General features: G+C 42.2%; 1 protein-coding gene across 4 annotated transcripts in view; it reads right to left on the reverse strand.

Annotated features, from left to right (window-relative positions):
* Nucleotides 1–5048: 5048 nt before the first annotated feature.
* Nucleotides 5049–19263, reverse strand: part of ABCC9 (ATP binding cassette subfamily C member 9) — a 69373-nt gene continuing 55158 nt past the window's right edge. For 3 of the 4 annotated variants that reach the window (XM_027711735.2, XM_039379973.1, XM_039379972.1), the window contains 9 exons: nucleotides 17254–17355; nucleotides 14496–14616; nucleotides 13352–13482; nucleotides 12000–12078; nucleotides 9403–9511; nucleotides 9082–9185; nucleotides 8178–8311; nucleotides 7768–7830; nucleotides 5049–5344 (listed from right to left, as the gene is read on the reverse strand). In XM_027711735.2, the coding sequence (XP_027567536.1) occupies nucleotides 5207–5344; nucleotides 7768–7830; nucleotides 8178–8311; nucleotides 9082–9185; nucleotides 9403–9511; nucleotides 12000–12078; nucleotides 13352–13482; nucleotides 14496–14616; nucleotides 17254–17355 (981 nt within the window). In that variant the 3' untranslated portion in view covers nucleotides 5049–5206. Of the gene's footprint in view, nucleotides 5345–6140; nucleotides 6321–7767; nucleotides 7831–8177; nucleotides 8312–9081; nucleotides 9186–9402; nucleotides 9512–11999; nucleotides 12079–13351; nucleotides 13483–14495; nucleotides 14617–17253; nucleotides 17356–19263 lie in introns of all 4 variants that reach the window. The other variant, XM_027711742.2, reaches the window with a different exon arrangement.

Below are 19263 nucleotides of genomic sequence, written 5' to 3' on the forward strand. Positions count from 1 at the left end.
GTACCCCTTTCCCATAAGTGATTATCTCTTGCTGGCTGCAGGGTGAGGGTTAAACCAAGATTATGCCACTGATGGAAGAGAGATGCCATGTCTTATTTTAAGATCGTGTCACAGAATAACTGGCAACTCCAAGCCCTCAGATCTCAGGTGCTGCGGTGAGACCTGGAGAAGCGGAAAGCCCCAAACCCAAATGATTCAGCCATGAAAATCTGCAGTACTCAGAGCCTCTAAAACTTCAGGTTCCTGCCTCTGATGGAGAAATCTAATGGTCACACTGCTGAAGGAGTAAGGGCCTAATCTGACCAGTAGAATAAAAACACATATAACCATTAAATATGAAAGAATATGCTGCTTTGGGGCATCTGTAACTGTGATCCTGAAGGGTGGTGGTTCTGGACCATGTCATTTACACTGCGCTGCATTAGTTCCTTAGTTACATGGTTAAATATTTTACTGGACGTTTTAGTGATATTTGTGGAGGTAGCCAGAAAACCCTGAAGTAAATTAAAGGAGAGTTAAGAAATGTCATGGGAATAGCTACGAGGAACTCTTATGGGCAGTCCTAGCTGACACTGTTCATTACTTACTTATACCTTTAATCCAAAAGTTGTATAACCATGTAATGTATTTGTGCATAAACCAGACTAATATACATACATGGGAATGAATGCACTGGGCAGTGAAAAGTGCAACGTGTGAGCTGAATGCTGCATTATTATATAGTTCTTCATAGGATGAAAATCCCCATGTTCCATGAAAATAAAAGAAGGCATCTTGCATGTGATGAATGAGAATTACACCAAAGAGAAACTAATTTAAAAAAAATAAAATATTTAAATGACTTCTTGTTTATAATCTCTTAAGAATGTGGTTTATTATATTAGAGAAATAAACAGCCCCTACCAGGAATGTCTGTTATGTTTGCATGGGGAGTGTGTAACAGCAGACAAATGCTGTTAATAATGAATAATTAATAGTAACTGTAGTAAGTAGATTTTCTAAAAATCTCTTTTCCCTTGAAGGATTACATTTGGAAGCTTCTCTGAACTCCACAGCTTCACACAAGCCAATATACTCAGCTGTCTTGCCAAGGCAACATCAGCAAGTTGCTAATTTGTTAGAGAGAACTTCTTCCTTCCAACAGTTATTTGATAATTTGAAAACCTGTTAATCTTTCCCCACAGTTCAGCACACAGGTCGATTCTAGTGGAGAGAAAACAAGGCAGTAAAAAACCAGTGTGGAAATTATTGGGATGTTTGCATGGCAACGAATAATTTGATTTACAGTTTTGTTTTCAGACTTTTCTTAGTGCTCTCTTAGTTTTGCCTCTGAAAGGATTTATTTCCAAAGAAACTAAAGAGCTCTTCACATGCCATCCTGGAATTTATATCAGAGAATTTACGTAACATATTTTGATTTTAAATAAAGCTTTCAAAAATGCTACTTGAGGATATGAGTATGCTGAGTTAATTTTTGCTTTTAAACACATTTAATGGGAGAATCATTACTCCAAAGAGATTTTTACAAGTAGCACTGTGGTTTCACTAGATGTTTTCAAACAGATTTCAATTGGCAGTATCACACTGGGTTATAGTGCTTCCAAGGGAAACATGCTCCAACTTTTGCCACCAGATAATGGAAACATGATAATGGAGAAATGGCCCCTGCCCACAGCTTTTTCTACAAAGGTGTCTGTTTGCCTCAAGTGCATTATATCTCCATTTGTGATAAAATATCTAAAAAAGCTTGTGTAAAATGTATGTGTTAGGTTTCCTTCAGCTTCTCATGACACATTAGCAAAGTGGTCTGTGAATGTATCGGCATCTTTTCACAACAAAGCATGGCAGCCCATTGCTTTAGGAAGCAAAAAGGACACAATTAATTAAATAAAACAATTTATTGTTTAAGAGGTTGGAACTTGACCACATTCAAAATTGTATCAGAATTTTAAGAAAACGTAATTCTACGTGATCACTTTTTGCATAGGTTTTACATATAATGGGATGCCAAATTCTTTGGGCCATATTCTTCCCTGTGAGGGTGGGGAGGCCCTGGCACAGGTTGCCCAGAGAAGCTGTGGCTGCCCCATCCCTGGAAGTGTTCATGGAGCTTGGAGCAACCTGGGCTAGTGAAAGGTGTCCCTGCCTATGGCAGGGGGTGGAATAAGATGAGATTTAAGGTCCCTCCCAACCCAAACCATTCAGTGATTCTATGACTCAGTGATCCTTCTACTCTGCTGCTTCTGTCACAGAAACAGTTAACAGAAAAAGAAATGAAGATGAGATGAGAAACATAATTAAGGTTTCTCACAGAGATGATTTTCCTCTGTCCATAGTTAAAGAAACGTGCACACAGTCAGCGTTTGCTTTCAAAGCTCCTTTGCAAGAGGAGGAAGTTCATAGTTCTAGTGCATAATATCTGGGTAATGAAAGCTGGCTTAGTTTAACGCTTAGAGGAACAAACCAACCTCAAAACATGACACTTGAGTGTTCCCCTGAAGGGGAGGGGTGTTATGGCAGAAAGCTAAAGACAGGGGGAAAGGAGAGGGAGTGCAGTGCTGTGTGAGTGGAGAAATGGGGCACAGGGTGTGAGGCTAAATCAGGAAGGAGTGGGAGGGCACAGGCAGAATAAGGAGCATTCAGGGATACAAGTGGGAGCCTCAAAGAGGGTGTGATATAGTGAGATGGTGAGGAAAAAAGGTGAGGATGCTGTGGAAGAGAATAAGGCTGATGTTTCCTTTACCTTGTCCATGCCACAGCCCAAGGAAACTGCTCCCAAATGGGACCCACTTCAGACTTTTACATGAAATCAAAAGAAATTTGTTTCCAGTTTTACTTCTACACCCTTCTTAGTAACAAAACAACTGTGATACAGTTGGCAACACCCTCCTCTGTTAGAGAAAAACACATTAAAAAGTTCACCCTAGCCCTTGGTGAGTTTATACCATCACGTGCACAGCAGCTATAACAGGGGGAGATCTCATATGTCTACAGCAGATGGATTATGTTTGTTAACTCTGTTTGGATTTGTCTATTTTGAATAGGATTAATTGCTTTAGAAATCAGACTGTGTTTTCTAAACCTGCTTACCAAACACTTTGACCATGGTTAACCTAACAGTAGGGCCAACATTCTTGCTCTCCTCCCTCAAAATGAAGGAATTAGGCTGGTAGGTTTTTCTCATCCCATAATAAGTTTTCTTTTCTATGTGTTTAAACAGCAGTATCAACTTCTACAGCTCTCGATGAGCAAGAAAGGTGCTTCTTACACCTGTAATGGCCCTGGGACAAATGTAAGAGAAAAGAGGTGCTAATTATTGGCCTCTCTTAAATATACCTCACACAACCCCAGGCAACTCTTTAAGGTAGTAGGTACTGGGATCTCACTGAACTAGTTGGCATTACTTGAAATAAATACTTAAAATAAATCAGGATTGCATCATCATCAAAGATACGCAGATAAACAAAGTTTTTTGTACTTCATACTGGCTGAGTCTGACAGCAAGGAATCCAGTTAGCTTTTCGCTGAAGACAATGAAATTAAATCAAGAATTGTTTTAGTCTTCTGGCTGTGAAATTTGGGTAACAATACGTGCTTCTGCTGCAAACATCTGCTTTTTTTTTTAGTTTATTTTATTTGTATGACAAAGGTCAACACAGAGAATTAATCCAGAAAAGAAGAAAAACTTTTCACAGCAGTAGACGGGGAAGTCACAGAAGTACTTCCCCTCATAAATTGTTCAAGACTGAGCTTCTTTGTTTAGTTGTGTCACACAGCTTTTATTTACAACAGTTCAGAGGGAAAAAAACCCTCCAAAAATCAATAAAAGAGATAAACCACTGTATAACTATTATTATGCTACCAGACTAAATGTAATCCCAGTTTTAAGCCCTAGAACTTTTCCAAAATTCGTTGCATTTCTTTGGGCCAAATACTGTGTCTTATGTTATTTTAATTGCACTAAAAATAGGCATAAGTTCAGCTCGTGGTCTTCCTAAATTTTGTAGCAATTGGTGAATAAGAATCACATTGAATGCTGTTACAGAGGCTGATGTCTCATCTGTGCCTTTGAAAATATGCGTGTGAAACTCCTTCTGGAGATTTACATGGAGTTGACATGGATCAGGATTTAACCATGTATATTAGTCAAGTGCAAGCAACCTTTCCAAACCTGCATGAGCTAAATATCTATTTAACTTCACCTAATTTTTCAAGATACAGTAATAATTTGAAAATCATACCTCCTTGTACTAGATCTGATGCAAAGATGTGCCAGAAACGGGTAAAGGAAAAGGTTATCCCAGGATAAAAAAAAAATAACATGAAGGATTAAAGACATACAAAACAATTAGTGGTTGGCTAATTAAGTAGAATATTTTAGTGGGCATGATTAAAAGATTGGCTAATACCAATTTTATAAATTCAGATGAATTTTAATACAAAATCTTGAGATACTGTACAAAATTCCTTTGTAAGCCTATCAAAGCATGCATATTTATAAGATGATTTGAATCTCTGGTTGATAAAAGCTGGCAGAATTAATATGGATTTAGGAAGAACTGACTGTAGGAATAAGCCATCATTGCACTGAAAATAGCGCTGTCACAACTAAAGCGTGCTAACTGGAGTGAAGGACAGGAAGGATTTCCTTGTTTCTGATGAAATTCCTTTCCCTCATTCACTGCTCCTACACTACAACTTGGAGAGCAAAGTTTATGCCTTTGGAATGCAGCATACTGCCCCAGGCCTTACGGGGTTGGATTTTTTTCCCAGTTTTTCCCCTCTGGGGACAGAATGCTTCTGGGGAACCTCTCGTTTCCTTGACAAAGTGCACGATTCAGTTGCCAGTTCCAGCCTAACATATGTACTTTATAAGATCAGTACATTCTTTTGCTCTCTATAAAAGACAATAAAGTCAATAAAAAGTCTAAGGAAAATGCCAAATTCCCAGGAAGCAAAAACTCCTCCCTCCGTGCGTGCATGTGTGTGTGCGTGTGAGTTTTAATAGCTTTGAATAAAGTGACATTTTTATTGCTTCAAGGCATACATGTATTGCAATAGGTTTTATTATTTTGGAAGATGGAAGTGTGAAGAAAGAAGCTCTAAAAAAAGGACAAAAAAGGTAAAAGTGATGTTACATTGAATAGAAAATATTCGCGTTTCATTTGTTTAAAAATAAGCTGTTAAATTGCATCATGTGGTTTCTTCACATGTCAGCCCGGACAAAGGAAGCAAAGATGCCATCTTCCTGGGAAAGTAGGTTCTCAGGTGTGTCATATTCCAAGATGTTCCCTCTCTTCATGACGATGACCAGGTCTGCAGTGAGGATGGTGTGAACCCGATGCTGCCCGAAAGGAAAGCAAACACAAGTTTTCATTTAGATAATTCCCACTGCAGGTCATTAATGGGCCTAATGCCAGGCACAGCAAGCTGGGGAAAGGCTATCCTTGTTTATCCTTTGTATTTGGAGTAGGTCCTTGTACTTTATCTTTAATCTGATGTCCAGATTACAGCCAGATTTCTTTACAGCCTGGGCCACCAAGCCTGAAAATACTAAGCATGCACTTTACCTTTGAGTGCTAATTGCCATTATAGACAGCACAGCTGTTGGAATAAATCCTATGGTATCCCTGAAATACATCTTCCCCTAAGGAAATATGGATGAGAAACATCCTGGATATGCCTGCACTGCCAGGTGGCTTAGCATCCTGCTCTGCTCCTTGGTCTCTGTACCCCACCAGTCTACTCTCCCTCTGGGCTATCCCCTTCTATAAATGAATTATCTGAGATTTAATTTGAGTGTGCTCCAGGCAATAGTTTAACCCCATGGGCAACAGGAATGAAACAGTTTGAGTTTAATTTCGTGTGAATACACCCACTCAGGTATAGATGGGATGAATTCTTAAAAGTGGGATGTTTCTCTTTACAGGCTGAAAGTCAGGGATCACATTATGGGTTGGGCTCCTTTGATGTGACAGTTTCAATGTCTGAGCTTTGTTACCCATGTTTAGCATAAACAGTCATGGAATTAAACAAACCCAGGAACCACACAATAAACACCTTCTTGCACTGTCGTCTCAGGGGCTGTGCAGCAGAAAGGCAGCAGAGTGAAAGGAAGCGAAAGAGGTAAAAATAACTACCAAAGAGCCAGAAGTCTCGTGGACAGTGTGGACTGAGAGAGTCTACTTGTGAGTCTTCACCAAAGTGGTGAACAGGCCGTCCTCTTTGAGGAGTAAGTTTGAGGCAGTGTCACATTCAACTAGAAAGCCCTCAGAAAGGACTAGGACAAGATTGGCATCCAAGATGTGAGATACGCGATGCTGGAAAACAGAAAAGAAAAACAGCTGGGTGAAGGAAGGATCAGCCGTGAGCGAAGAGAGGAAGGAAATGAAGCCAGTTCTGTCAGGAAAGCTAAATATTAATGTGTGCTGTTTTGCTTGATACACCAAATTTGGAAAGGCAAAGCAAAAGGAAAGTGAGAGCACCTGAAGGGAGACAGATGGAGAGAGACTATTTCCAAGGGCATGGAGTGACAGGACAAGGGGGAATGGCTTCAAAATGAAAGAGAGGAGGTTTAGGTTGGATATTAGGAGGAAATTCTTCCCTGTGAAGGTGATGAGGGACTGGACTGTTCTAGTCCAGGTTGCCCAGAGAAGCTGTGGCTGCCCCATCCCTGGAAGTGTCCAAGGCCAGGTTGGATGGGGCTCTGAGCAACCTGGGCTAGTGGAAGGTGTCCCTGCTCAGGGCAGGGGGTTGGAACAAGATGATCTTTAAAGTTCCTTCTAACCCAGGCCATTCTATTATTCTATAATCCCAGTCAGAAGGACAGTACTGAAAATTGGAATGATGTGTAAATGTAGAACACCCAAACCATTGGCATCTTGAGCATTTACACATCCAAGAACCTCACAGCACATTGTAAATGAGCTGGGTTAAGTGGTTTGCCCGACACAAACTAGTCACTGACAGACTTGAAACCAGAGTCCAGGAGGCCTGACTCTAATCTCTGACCACAGGACCAGATTCCAGACAAAGTAAATGAAACAGCTGTTGAAACATGCACTTATCCCGTGGAGAAAACATCTGTTTGTTGACTAAGCCTGCTGTCACAAGGTGGAAATATTCCTCATGGTTTCCACCATGTGTGTGCATGTATATGTCTGCACAGTCATGTGCATACCTGCACAGATTTATGGAATTTTTGGGCACGTGAAAAGGCAGGAAAACAGGAAAAAATACTATAAAGCCTTAGTTGAAGAGATCTTAAAGCTTGGGCGATTCCCATTGATTCAGGTTTTTTTAAACCCTTATCATAAACACAGGTTTTTATCCTGAAAGAAAGAAAAGATAACCCAACTTGAGAAACCACATCATGATTGTAGGCACTAAGCATACATAGACTTCAGAGGCAAAATTCAAACCTAGATTTTGACACAACTTTCAATAACAGTTTAACCCATGCATCTGGTTTCAATTTTTTTAGTGAGATTGACTTCACATTTTCTTGGAGACACTGAAGATAGTGAAGTTCTCTATAAAGTGTTTCTTGAGATCTAAATGTTTTAGTTTGATAGCAAGACAGCATTTGCTGAAAGATTTCATGTTGATCCAGTCTTGACTTGTTCTGGTATCTGGGAATACCCTGATCTTGTGGTTTCCTTCTATGTTGTGATGTTTTTAGTTTTATACAGTGATGTTTAATGGGTGGAAGGCAAGATGAACTGCCTGAGGAATGAGGAAAGAGCATTTTCTGGCACCAGTACTCACCGCTATCGTTACAACCGTGCGGTCTGCGAACGCAGTCATCACAACCTTCTGCAAGATGTTCTCCTGTCAAAGGAAAAGCTCATTTCAGTTACTTCATCCTTTTTGCATTTTAATTCATGTGTCTTCAAGTGCCTAAGAGAGACCATCATATTCCATACCATCTCTGATCTGCTCACCAGACCAGAGGTGGTAATGAAACGTGAAATCAGGGATTTTCTAAAACATTTCATTTTATCAATTTCCCCCCCTCACCACGGGCATCAATCCCCAAGCCACATCAACAGCAGTGGCTGAAATCAAGCACAAGAGAGAAGCAAAACCAGTCAGCTTTTTATGCTGATGAGATCTCATGGCTGACACTTGGGTGCCTCTTCTCCAAGCAGATCCAGGGTGCTAATTGCTTTACTCACTGTGGCCATGTCAATGGATGCTGTGGCTTCATCCATGATCAGAATGCTGCTCTTGCGGACAAAGGCTCGGGCCAGACAGAAGAGCTGCCTTTGCCCCACACTGAAGTTCTCTCCTCCTTCTGTGACCATGGCATCTGGAATAAAACCAGTTACTTTGAATGTCACAACCACTGAAATACTGTCTGTGGAAGCTCCGCTTGTGCACTATTTCCAGGGCCAAAATATAAAAGCTAATAATCATAATCTTGACTGAACAGTGGAATGGAGTGATACCAAGAAAAGTGAGCACAGCTTCTTGGGAAAGGAGCAATATATCATTAAATGAACAGTTGGCTCAAATTGTTGGCCCAAATTTGTTAGGAAATTTGGTAGGGTGCAGGGTAGTAGTATGAAATATGCTTAATATGGAAATAAATATGTGAGTTTCCTTCATGAATTGGATCTGAAATGGTAAGAAAAATACTCTGTCAGTGTTCTAGACAAGAACTGCAGCTCTGCTGGCAGAGCCAGATTCTGCTAAAGGAGCGGAGGTAAAATTGCTCTTTTTAGTCCTTACTGACTAATTATCCCACTATGATCATACAATTATAGAATCATAGAATTTTCTGAGTTGGAGAAGGTCCACAAGGATCATCAAAGTCCAGCTCCTGGCCCTGCACAGGTCAGCCCCAAGAATCACACCATCATGCTGAGGTGCTGCAGGATTTTCCCACAGTGTGTGGAAAAACAGATTCCTCTTCAGCTTTTTAGTAAGAATATTCTCTCTAGCATGGAGAGAGAATCTTCATTACATGCCTGTCAACTCCTACATGATGGTTCAGAGTGTCAGATCACATGTATTTGTTTATATGTGCATGTACGACTGTATTATTGTCCTGTGTTCCCAGAGACTTTTCAGACATACCAAGGCCTCCTGGCAATGACTTGACCATGTTCTTCAGCTGAGCAATCTCCAATGCTTCCCAGAGTCTGTCATCAGTGCACTTGCATTCCGGATCCAAGTTAAAGCTGCAAAGAAAACCGTAACAGGAGTCTCGTTACTGAGATTACATTCAACTCTTCTGCAAATTAACACCTTGGCATGGTATGTGCCACTTGACTTCCCCTGGGCAGACTGTGTGGATATGGTTGGACTGAACTAGGCAGGTTACTTCCCTATTCCTTATATTCCTGTTCCAAACAGGCCATGCAATGCTGCCTGTCCCCCCCGATGACAGACACCTACCGGATGGAGCCACTGAACAGGATTGGATCCTGGAGAATGATGGAGAGTCGGGAGCGGAGAGTGTGAAGGGGCAATTTGCTGATGTCTATTCCATCAATCATTATCCTCCCTGTTTGAAACAACATGCAGAAGACATGAGGGAAAACAGCTCTGCCTCTGTGACCTCTCAGCACTGCCATCCACCTGGGAAATGTGGATTTATGTAACAACACAAGCCAGAGGTATCCCAGCTTATTAGTGACGCTATCACCTTGCTCCCTGCCTTTTTTTTTTTTTTGTCCCCCACCCTCCTTAAACGAAAGACACGGTTTTCCTGCTTTGTGATTAATGATAGCACCAGAAAGATGATTTATTATGGGGCAACCTGAGCTTTACAGCCAAACAGAGCAAGAGCAAGAGCAACTTCTGTAGTTAGCCACATCCTGGGCCTTTCTTTGTTCCCCTGGAATTCAGCAGTTGCAGTAGATATTTACTTTGAGGTTGTGCACAATTGATTGTGCACAATATATGTATTTATTTATCTGCAACCCATACATCAGGAGACAAAGCTATCCTTCAAACTTTAGAAGGAATAGGGTGGTATCAACATTTTATCAAGAGGCTGATCAGAAAAACAAAAAGGATGTCCTGCTCCACTCATGCTCATTCCTACAGCTCTATTCCATTTGAGTATTTGATGCAAATTAGCCATGTACTGCTCTGTTGCCATAAGATTACTGGAAGCAGTCACATTAATCACTCCTTCACCCAGCAGTTCATTCCCTAACAAGAAGTTGCGGGAACAGCTGGGATAATGGGTAAAGAAAGAGGATTTTTTCCTTTTCTAGTCACTACTTCAGGTCAATGAACACATGGATCTCATCAGAAAATCTGATTTATGATGTTCTGGGTGTGGCAAAGGGTGATATTCAGTTGAGGGAGATGGGAAAAATGTACAAGAGAAACTGTTGGGCTGTTCTGTAAATGGATGATGGTGAGAAGGGCAGAAGGAATCTCCTTCTTCCCTTGAATCCTCAAAAAAAATCTAGGAGTGACTGACCCCACTGACTTCCCCTGGGCATGGAAACTTCCTCCATCCTCCAGGGATGGGCCAGGTAAAATTGCATGAGAACATGGTAAGGGGTATTTTCATCAGGCACTTCCGCAGTTTCCATGTGGAAAACCTGGCAGATACATGGATATTCAGAGCTGTGCACGTGTGTCTCTTCTGTCGTTCCCAATTGTCATGATACTGCATTTTGTAGGTTGATCTGTGCGTCCCTGTTCTAAGGAAATGCATATTTGGTAGAAGCCAAGGTGCTCAAGGAAAAGAAAAGAGGAGATGAGAAGGGAAAAAGTAAATTCGAGAGAAGTTGGGAAACTGGGAAAGTAATGATCTGTCAAGCAAGACAGTAGAGACATGAGAAGTAGTTGAAACAGAGGGCAAGAGAAGGGAAACACTAAAGCACAAAGAAAGAAGCAAGAGTAGTGAAATAAAATGGAACACATACAGATTTGAAGAGATAACAAAGACATAAGGAACAACATGAATGAAATCTTGGCTCTAGCAAAGTTACTTGAAATCTTGTTATGTAACTTTTATTAGAGTCAGGAACCCCACCCAGAAGTGGAGCAGCACAGAGGCCAAATATTGGTCTAGCTGAGAGAGGGACGCGCACAGAGGATAAACAGAGCTTGATTAGAAAAGACTTAGACATTCCCATTGGGAAAAATCAGGGATGCAGAAGAAGCAGAAAAATAAAATATACAGCAAGGATATTTAAGTAGAAGGAAACTTCACGTTGGCCATAAACATAGCTATTATTTGTTTGCAATGCTTGTATAACCAGGAACCCTGGCCATGAATCAGAAGCCTATTACCACAGATACATATAGGCAGAGAACCACAACAAAAGCAAGTATTATCTGCATCAGATTCACTTATCCCCTCACATCCTACTGGGGTTTCCTAGAAAACATTCCATGCACAATGGCTAAATTAGAAACAAGGAAACCTTTGAAACAAAAGGATGACTTTCCAGTGGGTTTCTATAATCCTACAACAGCACACATGTATCTATATTGTAAATGCCAGAGTGGGTATTGCTGCATACCAGTTCATGCCAATTAGCTGGGAGAGTGAAAACAGCCAAATATTTTCAAACTTTTAGTCAGTTTGTGCTACAGTTGTGGCAAACCACAATAAAATAAAAAATAAATATTTAGAGAATGACTTGTTGAGTTCTAGTTTCTACTCTGCTAATATTTTGACAGCTATAATAAGTTAATGAAGTTTTTCTTTAGGGAGAAATTTAAACACTCCAAAGAGTTACATATTTTTTCATCATGTCCCAAAAATGACACATTGTTTTGTCAGAGCATCCACAGAAAAGTTTTTAAAAACTTAGAGGTATGGTCTGTGTGCAACATTTGCTGCAAGAACCAAGCGTTGCTCACTGTAGGACACTTTGTATTTTGAAGGATCAGGTATAACAAACCCCATTCTAATCAAGTATCCAAGAGCCAGGATGGAAACCATCAAAAAGCCTCCTCGCTCATTCTGAAGAAATAAGGGGGGAGCAGGTTAGGAGTGACAACATCCCCCAGTGAAAACTAACCATCAAATATGTCCACCATCCTGAAGAATGCCAGAGACAGGGAGGACTTGCCACTGCCGGTCCGACCGCAGATCCCAACCTGCAAAAGACAGCAAGATGTCAGACAGCCAGGCAGAAAGGGACCTGGGGGTACTAATTGACAGGAAGCTCAACATGAGCCAACAGTGTGCCCAGGTGGCCAAGAAGGCCAATGGGATCTTGTCCTGTATCAAAAATAGCGTGGCCAGCAGGAGCAGGGAAGTGATCCTTCCCCTGTACTCTGCGTTGGTGAGGCCACACCTTGAGTATTGTGTTCAGTTCTGGGCCCCTCAGTTCAGAAAGGATATTGAGGTGCTGGAGCGGGTCCAGAGAAGAACAACGAGGCTGGTGAAGGGACTGGAGCATAAGTCCTATGGGGAGAGGCTGAGGGAGCTGGGGTTGTTTAGCCTGGAGAAGAGGAGGCTCAGAGGTGACCTCATCACCGTCTATAACTACCTGAAGGGAAGTTCTAGCCAGGTGGGGGTTGGTCTCTTCTCTCAGGCACTCAGCAATAGGACAAGGGGGCACGGGCTTAAGCTCCGCCAGGGGAAATTTAAGTTGGATATCAGGAGAAAATTCTTTACAGAGAGAGTAATCAGGCATTGGAATGGGCTGCCCAGAGAGGTGGTGGATTCACCATCCCTGGAGATTTTTAAACGCAGATTGGACGTGGCACTGAGTGCCATGATCTAGTAAATGGACTGGATTTGGACCAAGGGTTGGACTCGATGATCTCGGAGGTCTTTTCCAACCCAATCGATTCTATGATTCTATGATTCTATGTCACTTCCTTACAGAGGGAAGCTGTAAATCAGACCTGCAGTTATTTGGGGAAAGCTGGACTGGGTTGTGCTGCTGGTGACTAGAAAGGTCCTTCCCAACGGGCAGAGGCAGACACCAGTATGGCAAGACACACTTCCTTTTTCTGCCTCTCTACATCATAAGGACTTGTCCCAGGAACATTTACAAAACTTCTGTATTTTGATCTGGACTCCGATGACACTTTGCTGAAATATGAGATATTCTTGCATTTTCACTCAGTTCCAGTCTGGTGTTCCAGGTCTAATCTCATCTGCCACCCAGGCTCCCCCTATGAGACGGAGATGGACTTGGAAAGAAATGGGACTCTGATAAGGAAAGCTGATCCCAACCAAGAACCAGCTCTTATCAGTGTAAGTTTTTGACCCATGCCCAGGGACCTCAGGGAGGATTGTCAATGTATATATCTGCCACTGCAAGCTGTTGTTATTCTTGCTTTTCTGCTACCTTAGAAAAGCAAACACAGTAAGGAGGGATCTGCTCCAGGATGAGGAAGATGAGCAGTTGCTTTATACCTTTTGTCCTGGTTTGATGTACGCCTTAACGTGCTTGAGAACAGGCTTCAGGTTGTTTTCATACCGAACACACAAATTTTCAATCTTGATTTCCCCCTCCTGGGGCCAGTCTTTGGGGACTTGAGAGGCATCTGAAATAGTTACAGAAAAACAAACTGAAATGAGTGCTGCCAGGGGTCACCCTTTAGGACAGTCCCCTTTCCCCCTCTCTCCTGCCAGGGCACCTCCAGAAATGGAGCCCCAGTTCCCTGCCAAGGGGGGAGCTGGGCTGGGAACTGCCAGGCAGGCACATTAGCACTTGGCTTCCAGCTCTCAACACATAAGGAGAGAGGGCAGATGCTGAAGTGTGTCTTGGCAGTGAAACGGGGAGAAGGCAAAGGAGCAGAGAATGCCGAGTGCAGAGCAGGGTGAGCGCGTTCCGCGGTCAGTAACCGGCACAGGAAGGGCAGCGTGAGGGGGATGTTGTTACTGCTGTACAACACGAGCTGTTGACATTATCATAGCTCATATTTCATCCTGAGTTGCAAATAGGCAGCAGGTTTTGTCCCCACACTGAGGAGCTTGGCTTTCCAGGGAAGCTTGTCAGCCTGCCAACCTTCTCGGTCTCGCCCTTCAACCGCTTCTAAAATACCCCTCAGAGGCAATTTGAGGTGTGTGCAGCACAAACTCTGAGGTGCAGCTCAGGCCTCAGCTGACAAAGTCTGACAGTGTGACCCTGTCCTGTAGTCCCCATTTGCTGCAAAGGTCAGAGATTGTGAAGCGTGTGACTGATGGTGCATTATCCCTATGTTTGTTTCTTAAACAGCTACATGGATGTTTTATTCATCCCATATGAACAAAATGAAAATACTACATGAAATACCATTTTCCCATATGAAAATATCTATAACTGGTATTTCCTGATTGTACCACAGGGCCATTTTCTGTCTCCCCAGCATTAGATAGGGATTTCTTTTCATGTTGACTGGCATGGGCAACATATCTCATAGCTGCTTTTGGCTCTCCTTGTCACTCACATCAGTGGCAGTTCCTCCACATCAGTGAGAATAGATTTTGGCCAAAGTGGTGTGTACATTTTGCATGACCAAGTCTACCATTCTTTCCCATTACCGCACAAAAACCCCAAAAGATTAGAGTGCAATACCCAAGCAGCCTTCATAGTTCTCTGACTCCATGTTCAGGAAGCTGTGTACTTTCTTTACTGCGCCCATCTGCACCTCCAGATCAGCCAGATTCCTCACTACCCAGTTCAGGTAGTTGGTTATCTGCATCACAAAATGAAAACAAGGTCAGAGTTCAGCCTTCTGTCTGTTCATCTAGCTGTTTGCAAATAAAGGTTGGATACATCTGGGAAAGCCCTTGGCCTCACTCAGGAACATTCCACCACTTCAAAACCCAGTGCAGCAGCATCACATCCATAACAAGGCAGTCATACTCCATCACAAACAGCCCTGACATAGTAGCTTAATGCTTGGTATTCCCATCCTTGTTTGTTGAAGGAGAAATACAGAAAAGAATCAAAATTGGAACCTCTGTTAGGAAGTACAACATTTTCTAATCTTTCAAAGACTGCAACTAAGGATGAAGGAAGTTTGTCATTTGCAAATATATTGAAAAGATTTGATGATAATTTCATTTTTGTTTCTGCCTGCATATGTTTAGATAACCCACTTCTCTCAGGGAAAAATATAAGAAATTTTTAGCACAGAAATATAAGAGGAAAAAATGTGTTATCAGTTCAGTAGTAGTTCCTTCCTGTGTTTTATTCTCATTTGTAATTAAAAGGATTTGATCAATAGTAAAGGTATTACTTCCAGTAGATAATAGTTGACAATTAGTTGTCTAACAAAACCCAGTAGATTAAACAAACTGATTTCTAGTCAGGACTGACTATTTAAGGCTGAAAATTGTAAAGCTTTTTCCTAAACATTCCAAAGTCTGTATTTAGGCGCATAAATAAGGAAGAAAAATTGATCTTATTAGTAACAGTTGATTGCCAAGAACCTTTAAAAATTGAGTTATTTTATAGACCTGCTAAAGGTTTAGAAACTTAACACAGTGAAAACATCCTATGCACAAACATAATTCAGAGAAAGGTTTTGTAATTTTTTTTTGTGACAGATCATTGAATCTGACAAATAAGGACTTTATTATGAATAAATCCCCCAGCCCCATTTCTTTCCCACTAACCTAATAGTGATGCAATAGGCAAACAGAAAATAACATTTACTGAGATTCAGCAAAACCTGTTGTTAATTTAGAGGACTTAGTAAGTAAGTAAGACTTAGTGATCATTAAGATAGAGTTCTGGAGGGGGTATTCTTTGTTGTTCAGAAACTCCTCATTTGGTGCCCAGCTGTTGAGCCAGGCAGTTATAGAAATGGGTAAGTTTGCAGATAAGCAAAACACTGCAGAACTGACAGACCTGATAACAGAGCCTGGCATGCAGAAAGCTCTACCCACCACTTCAACCACCACCTCACAGCTGCACAGGGGGGTTGCCAGTGTTTACAGAAGAGGAAAGAACAAGCCATGGATGTCTGTTGTAAACACAGCCTTGGTACAGTTTGCTCTCATCCAGGTCCAAACATCAGTCCTCTCTTACCTCCAAAGGGAAATAATACAAAACTCTGTGCCAGGGGACACAGGTAATGATCAAACCGTCTTCAAAATGTCACCAGTGTTCTTGTGGGGAAGCAGAGGGACAGGTGAACACTTGGTGACTACAGCACTCCTTCCTCTGCTACACCAGACTTCAACACGTGCCTGTTTCACACCAAGGATCTGTTTGCAAACACAGGCTAAAACCAAGGAAGCCAAGGATGATGCAGACATCCCGGCACTCCCAGATCTCTGCTAATGAAGCAGGATTACCAGGCATGTTTTCTGAGGGAAGCTGAAGCCCTGGGACTGATTCTCAGTTGCTGGCAGGTCCTTACACTGCTGCAATGACAACACGAAGGGGATCTAAGACCATCCCAAGGCAGCTGCTGAGAACTCTGTTGTAACCACGGGCTTGACAGCATTTAGGTGCAAAGCCAGATCTCTGTGTTAGACCCATATCCCTCCATCATATCAGTGTTTTAAAGCAGCCAGATTTTTGCCATGGTTTCAAAAGTTGTTCCTGCCACTGTCATCATCCTGCTTTTGCCCTCACTCCTGTGGTTAATTCAGTAATATTTCTACTCTCTGTGGTGACTGTAATCCACTCTGTGCTCATGGTGCTCTCTCAGCCTCTCTCGTAGCCAGAGACACTAAAACACTGCTCCCTCTCCTCAGCTAAAATAGCTCACTGCTCATGACAGTGGCAAAATGAGTCAGCTACTGGACCACCAAAATCTCATCATTCCCAACTCCATCTCCTCTGCTTTCCTACTGCTGCCTGGCATGATGAACCATGCCTACAAAGGTCCCAGTCCCCAAATCCATTCAGAATTGCATGGACAACATCAGGCATCTGAGTAGTTTCCCTCCAAAGGCAAAACTGGTGTTTCTGTTTCTTCAGCAATTATTTGATTTGGTCTCTGGTTAAAGATTACTTGGATTATGACAATCTGTGGAATAGTATTTCCTGGCAGGTTTTGCCATGTAGAGGCAGAACCAACACTGTGTTATACAAACTAGAGTGCACGGCAGGTCCTCTTACGCATTTTTAATTTTCCTGCTCTGCTTGGGAGCACGCAGGGCCTGGGAATGGCTGTGTTTTTTTAATTGGCTCATAAAGCCTGAAGCAAGTCCAAGTTGCCCTGAACTCTCTCGACTTTGGCTCGAATCCATTATTTGCAGGATTAGGGGTTTTTTCAAGATTAAGACAGCTGGAAGATAACCATGTATATATAAAAACATTATAAAATTAATACTTGGTTGGTTTGAAAGTTCTTAAGCTTTGCCTTGGTACATACTGTCAGGGCATACAGGAGACCCAGCCCCACAAATCCTGAGTTGGGCCCTTCAGTGATGGAGGTGACAGCTGCAGTCAGGACAATACAGGCACCAAGGTAATCCTGGAATGAGAGAGACAGGGAGAGAAAGATTCTAGGCAACATTAAAAGGCAGCAGCAAGAACATTTCTTTAGTTGAGGGGCAGTTTAACTTTAATGAGAATTATTTATATAATGACACCTACTACTTAATTATTGGTTTGTTCTTCCTGGAGAAGGTCACAGGTTGTGGGGCTCAACCTGAAACACTCTAAATCAACTTGCTGAGCACAAGTGAAACAGGTCAGTAATTTCAGCAAATCCATTTGGTATCTCACTATGGGAGCCCCAGATAGAGCAGGTATCAAAAAAATCAAATAAGCACATAAAAAATCCTAAGAATGATATAACAGCGATACCCCTAATTCCTACCACTAAAACAAATCAATTCCACTTTCTGCACTCTCTTTCAGGTCTTCTTAAAACATGGGTTTGCCTCCTCAGAAAAGAGAAGTATCAGTGACTTCACAAAATCCAGGAAGGTTTTTGGTAGAATTTATACAGGTCATGCATATGTTTTATTGGCAGAAGCTTTGCAGGAGCTGGAACCTATTTTCTTGATGTGCACCTCAGTTTTGAAGTGAATGCCACATGTGATCTCATGGAATCAAGGTGCCTGATTAATGAGACCCTTGGTATTCCCTCTCTCCCACTGCTGCCTGCACTATATTTAGTTTGGATTACATTTTCCATCCATTTTTCTCCTCCTGTCTGATAATGCCTGTAATCTTTCCTTCTGAGATTGCAAATGAGGGTTGCCTGGTTCTTCTGTCCGTAAATTGTGCTGAAGAGCAGATGACAGACTCAAACTTTAGCGGGGGATGGATTTAAACTGAGAGAGAGGAGGTTTAGACTGGATATTAGGAAGAAATCCTTCCCTGTGAGGGTGGGGAGGCCCTGGCACAGGTTGCCCAGAGAAGCTGTGGCTGCCCCTGGATCCCTGGAAGTGTCCAAGGCCAGGTTGGACGGGGCTTGGAGCAACCTGGGCTAGTGGAAGGTGTCCCTGCCCATGGCAGGAGGGTTGGAAGTAGATGATTTTTAAGGTCCTCTTTAGCCCAAACCATGTGATTCTGAGATTTTATGATTGACATATGCAGGGAATTGGAACCACAGTGGTCTTGAGACTCCATCAGCAGCTGGGATAGGACTTGACAGCTGCTATAAAATCCTACAAGCTTTTGGGTGATCTTAGTACCAATGTGCTACTAAGGAGAGCTAAATGAACTATTCCCTGGCAAGGCCACATTATTCCTAATGCTATGATGAAGCGAGGTATATTTTTGGATCAGGTTCATTCCACATGTAAGCAAGCCTAAAACTGTGAGACGTTAACAGGCATCGCCACAGCTCATTCCAGGATTGGCTGTTGCTCTGTTATTTATCTGCCTTAGATTTGGAAGCAAGTTCAGCTTGATCTTGTATGCTCTAAAAAGCTGAGAGTTTCATGCACAAGGGAAAGCTTTGCCATCATAGGAAATGGAGAGTAACTTTGTTGCTCTGACAGCATACCAGGAAAATAAGGTGAGTATCCAGCCTTTGATGTGGGGATTAATAATGCCTGTTGCTATTTGTGTCTAGCAGAACCAGGTCACTGCTCTGTTTATTTACTGCTCTTTGGGTTTGAGATGAATAAGGAAATCACAGTTGCTTTGCTTGCCTCTTCTTGCCTTGCAGATCAGGAAAGTCTCTCACGTGCTGTTCCTGGAGAGCCCCCACAAAAACCAGGAGCCTATTTCACTGTCAGTGGCTGCTCTGTGCCCTACTGTCATTTTTTTTCCAGTTGGAGTCTAGTTCTGCCATCTTTCATGATATCAAACAGTAAAACCATAAAGAGTATGGCCTGACAGCTGCAGTAAGGGCACTGCAAGGAGGGGTTTAACTTACAGCTGTGGGGTCAAACCTGCTGCTGGAGAGATACTTCAGGACCTAAAA

This window comes from Pipra filicauda, unplaced genomic scaffold (genome assembly GCF_003945595.2).
Source record: "Pipra filicauda isolate LSUMZ 115617 unplaced genomic scaffold, ASM394559v2 scaffold181_size1560634_pilon, whole genome shotgun sequence".
In the NCBI taxonomy this organism is placed as follows: Eukaryota; Metazoa; Chordata; class Aves; order Passeriformes; family Pipridae; genus Pipra; species Pipra filicauda.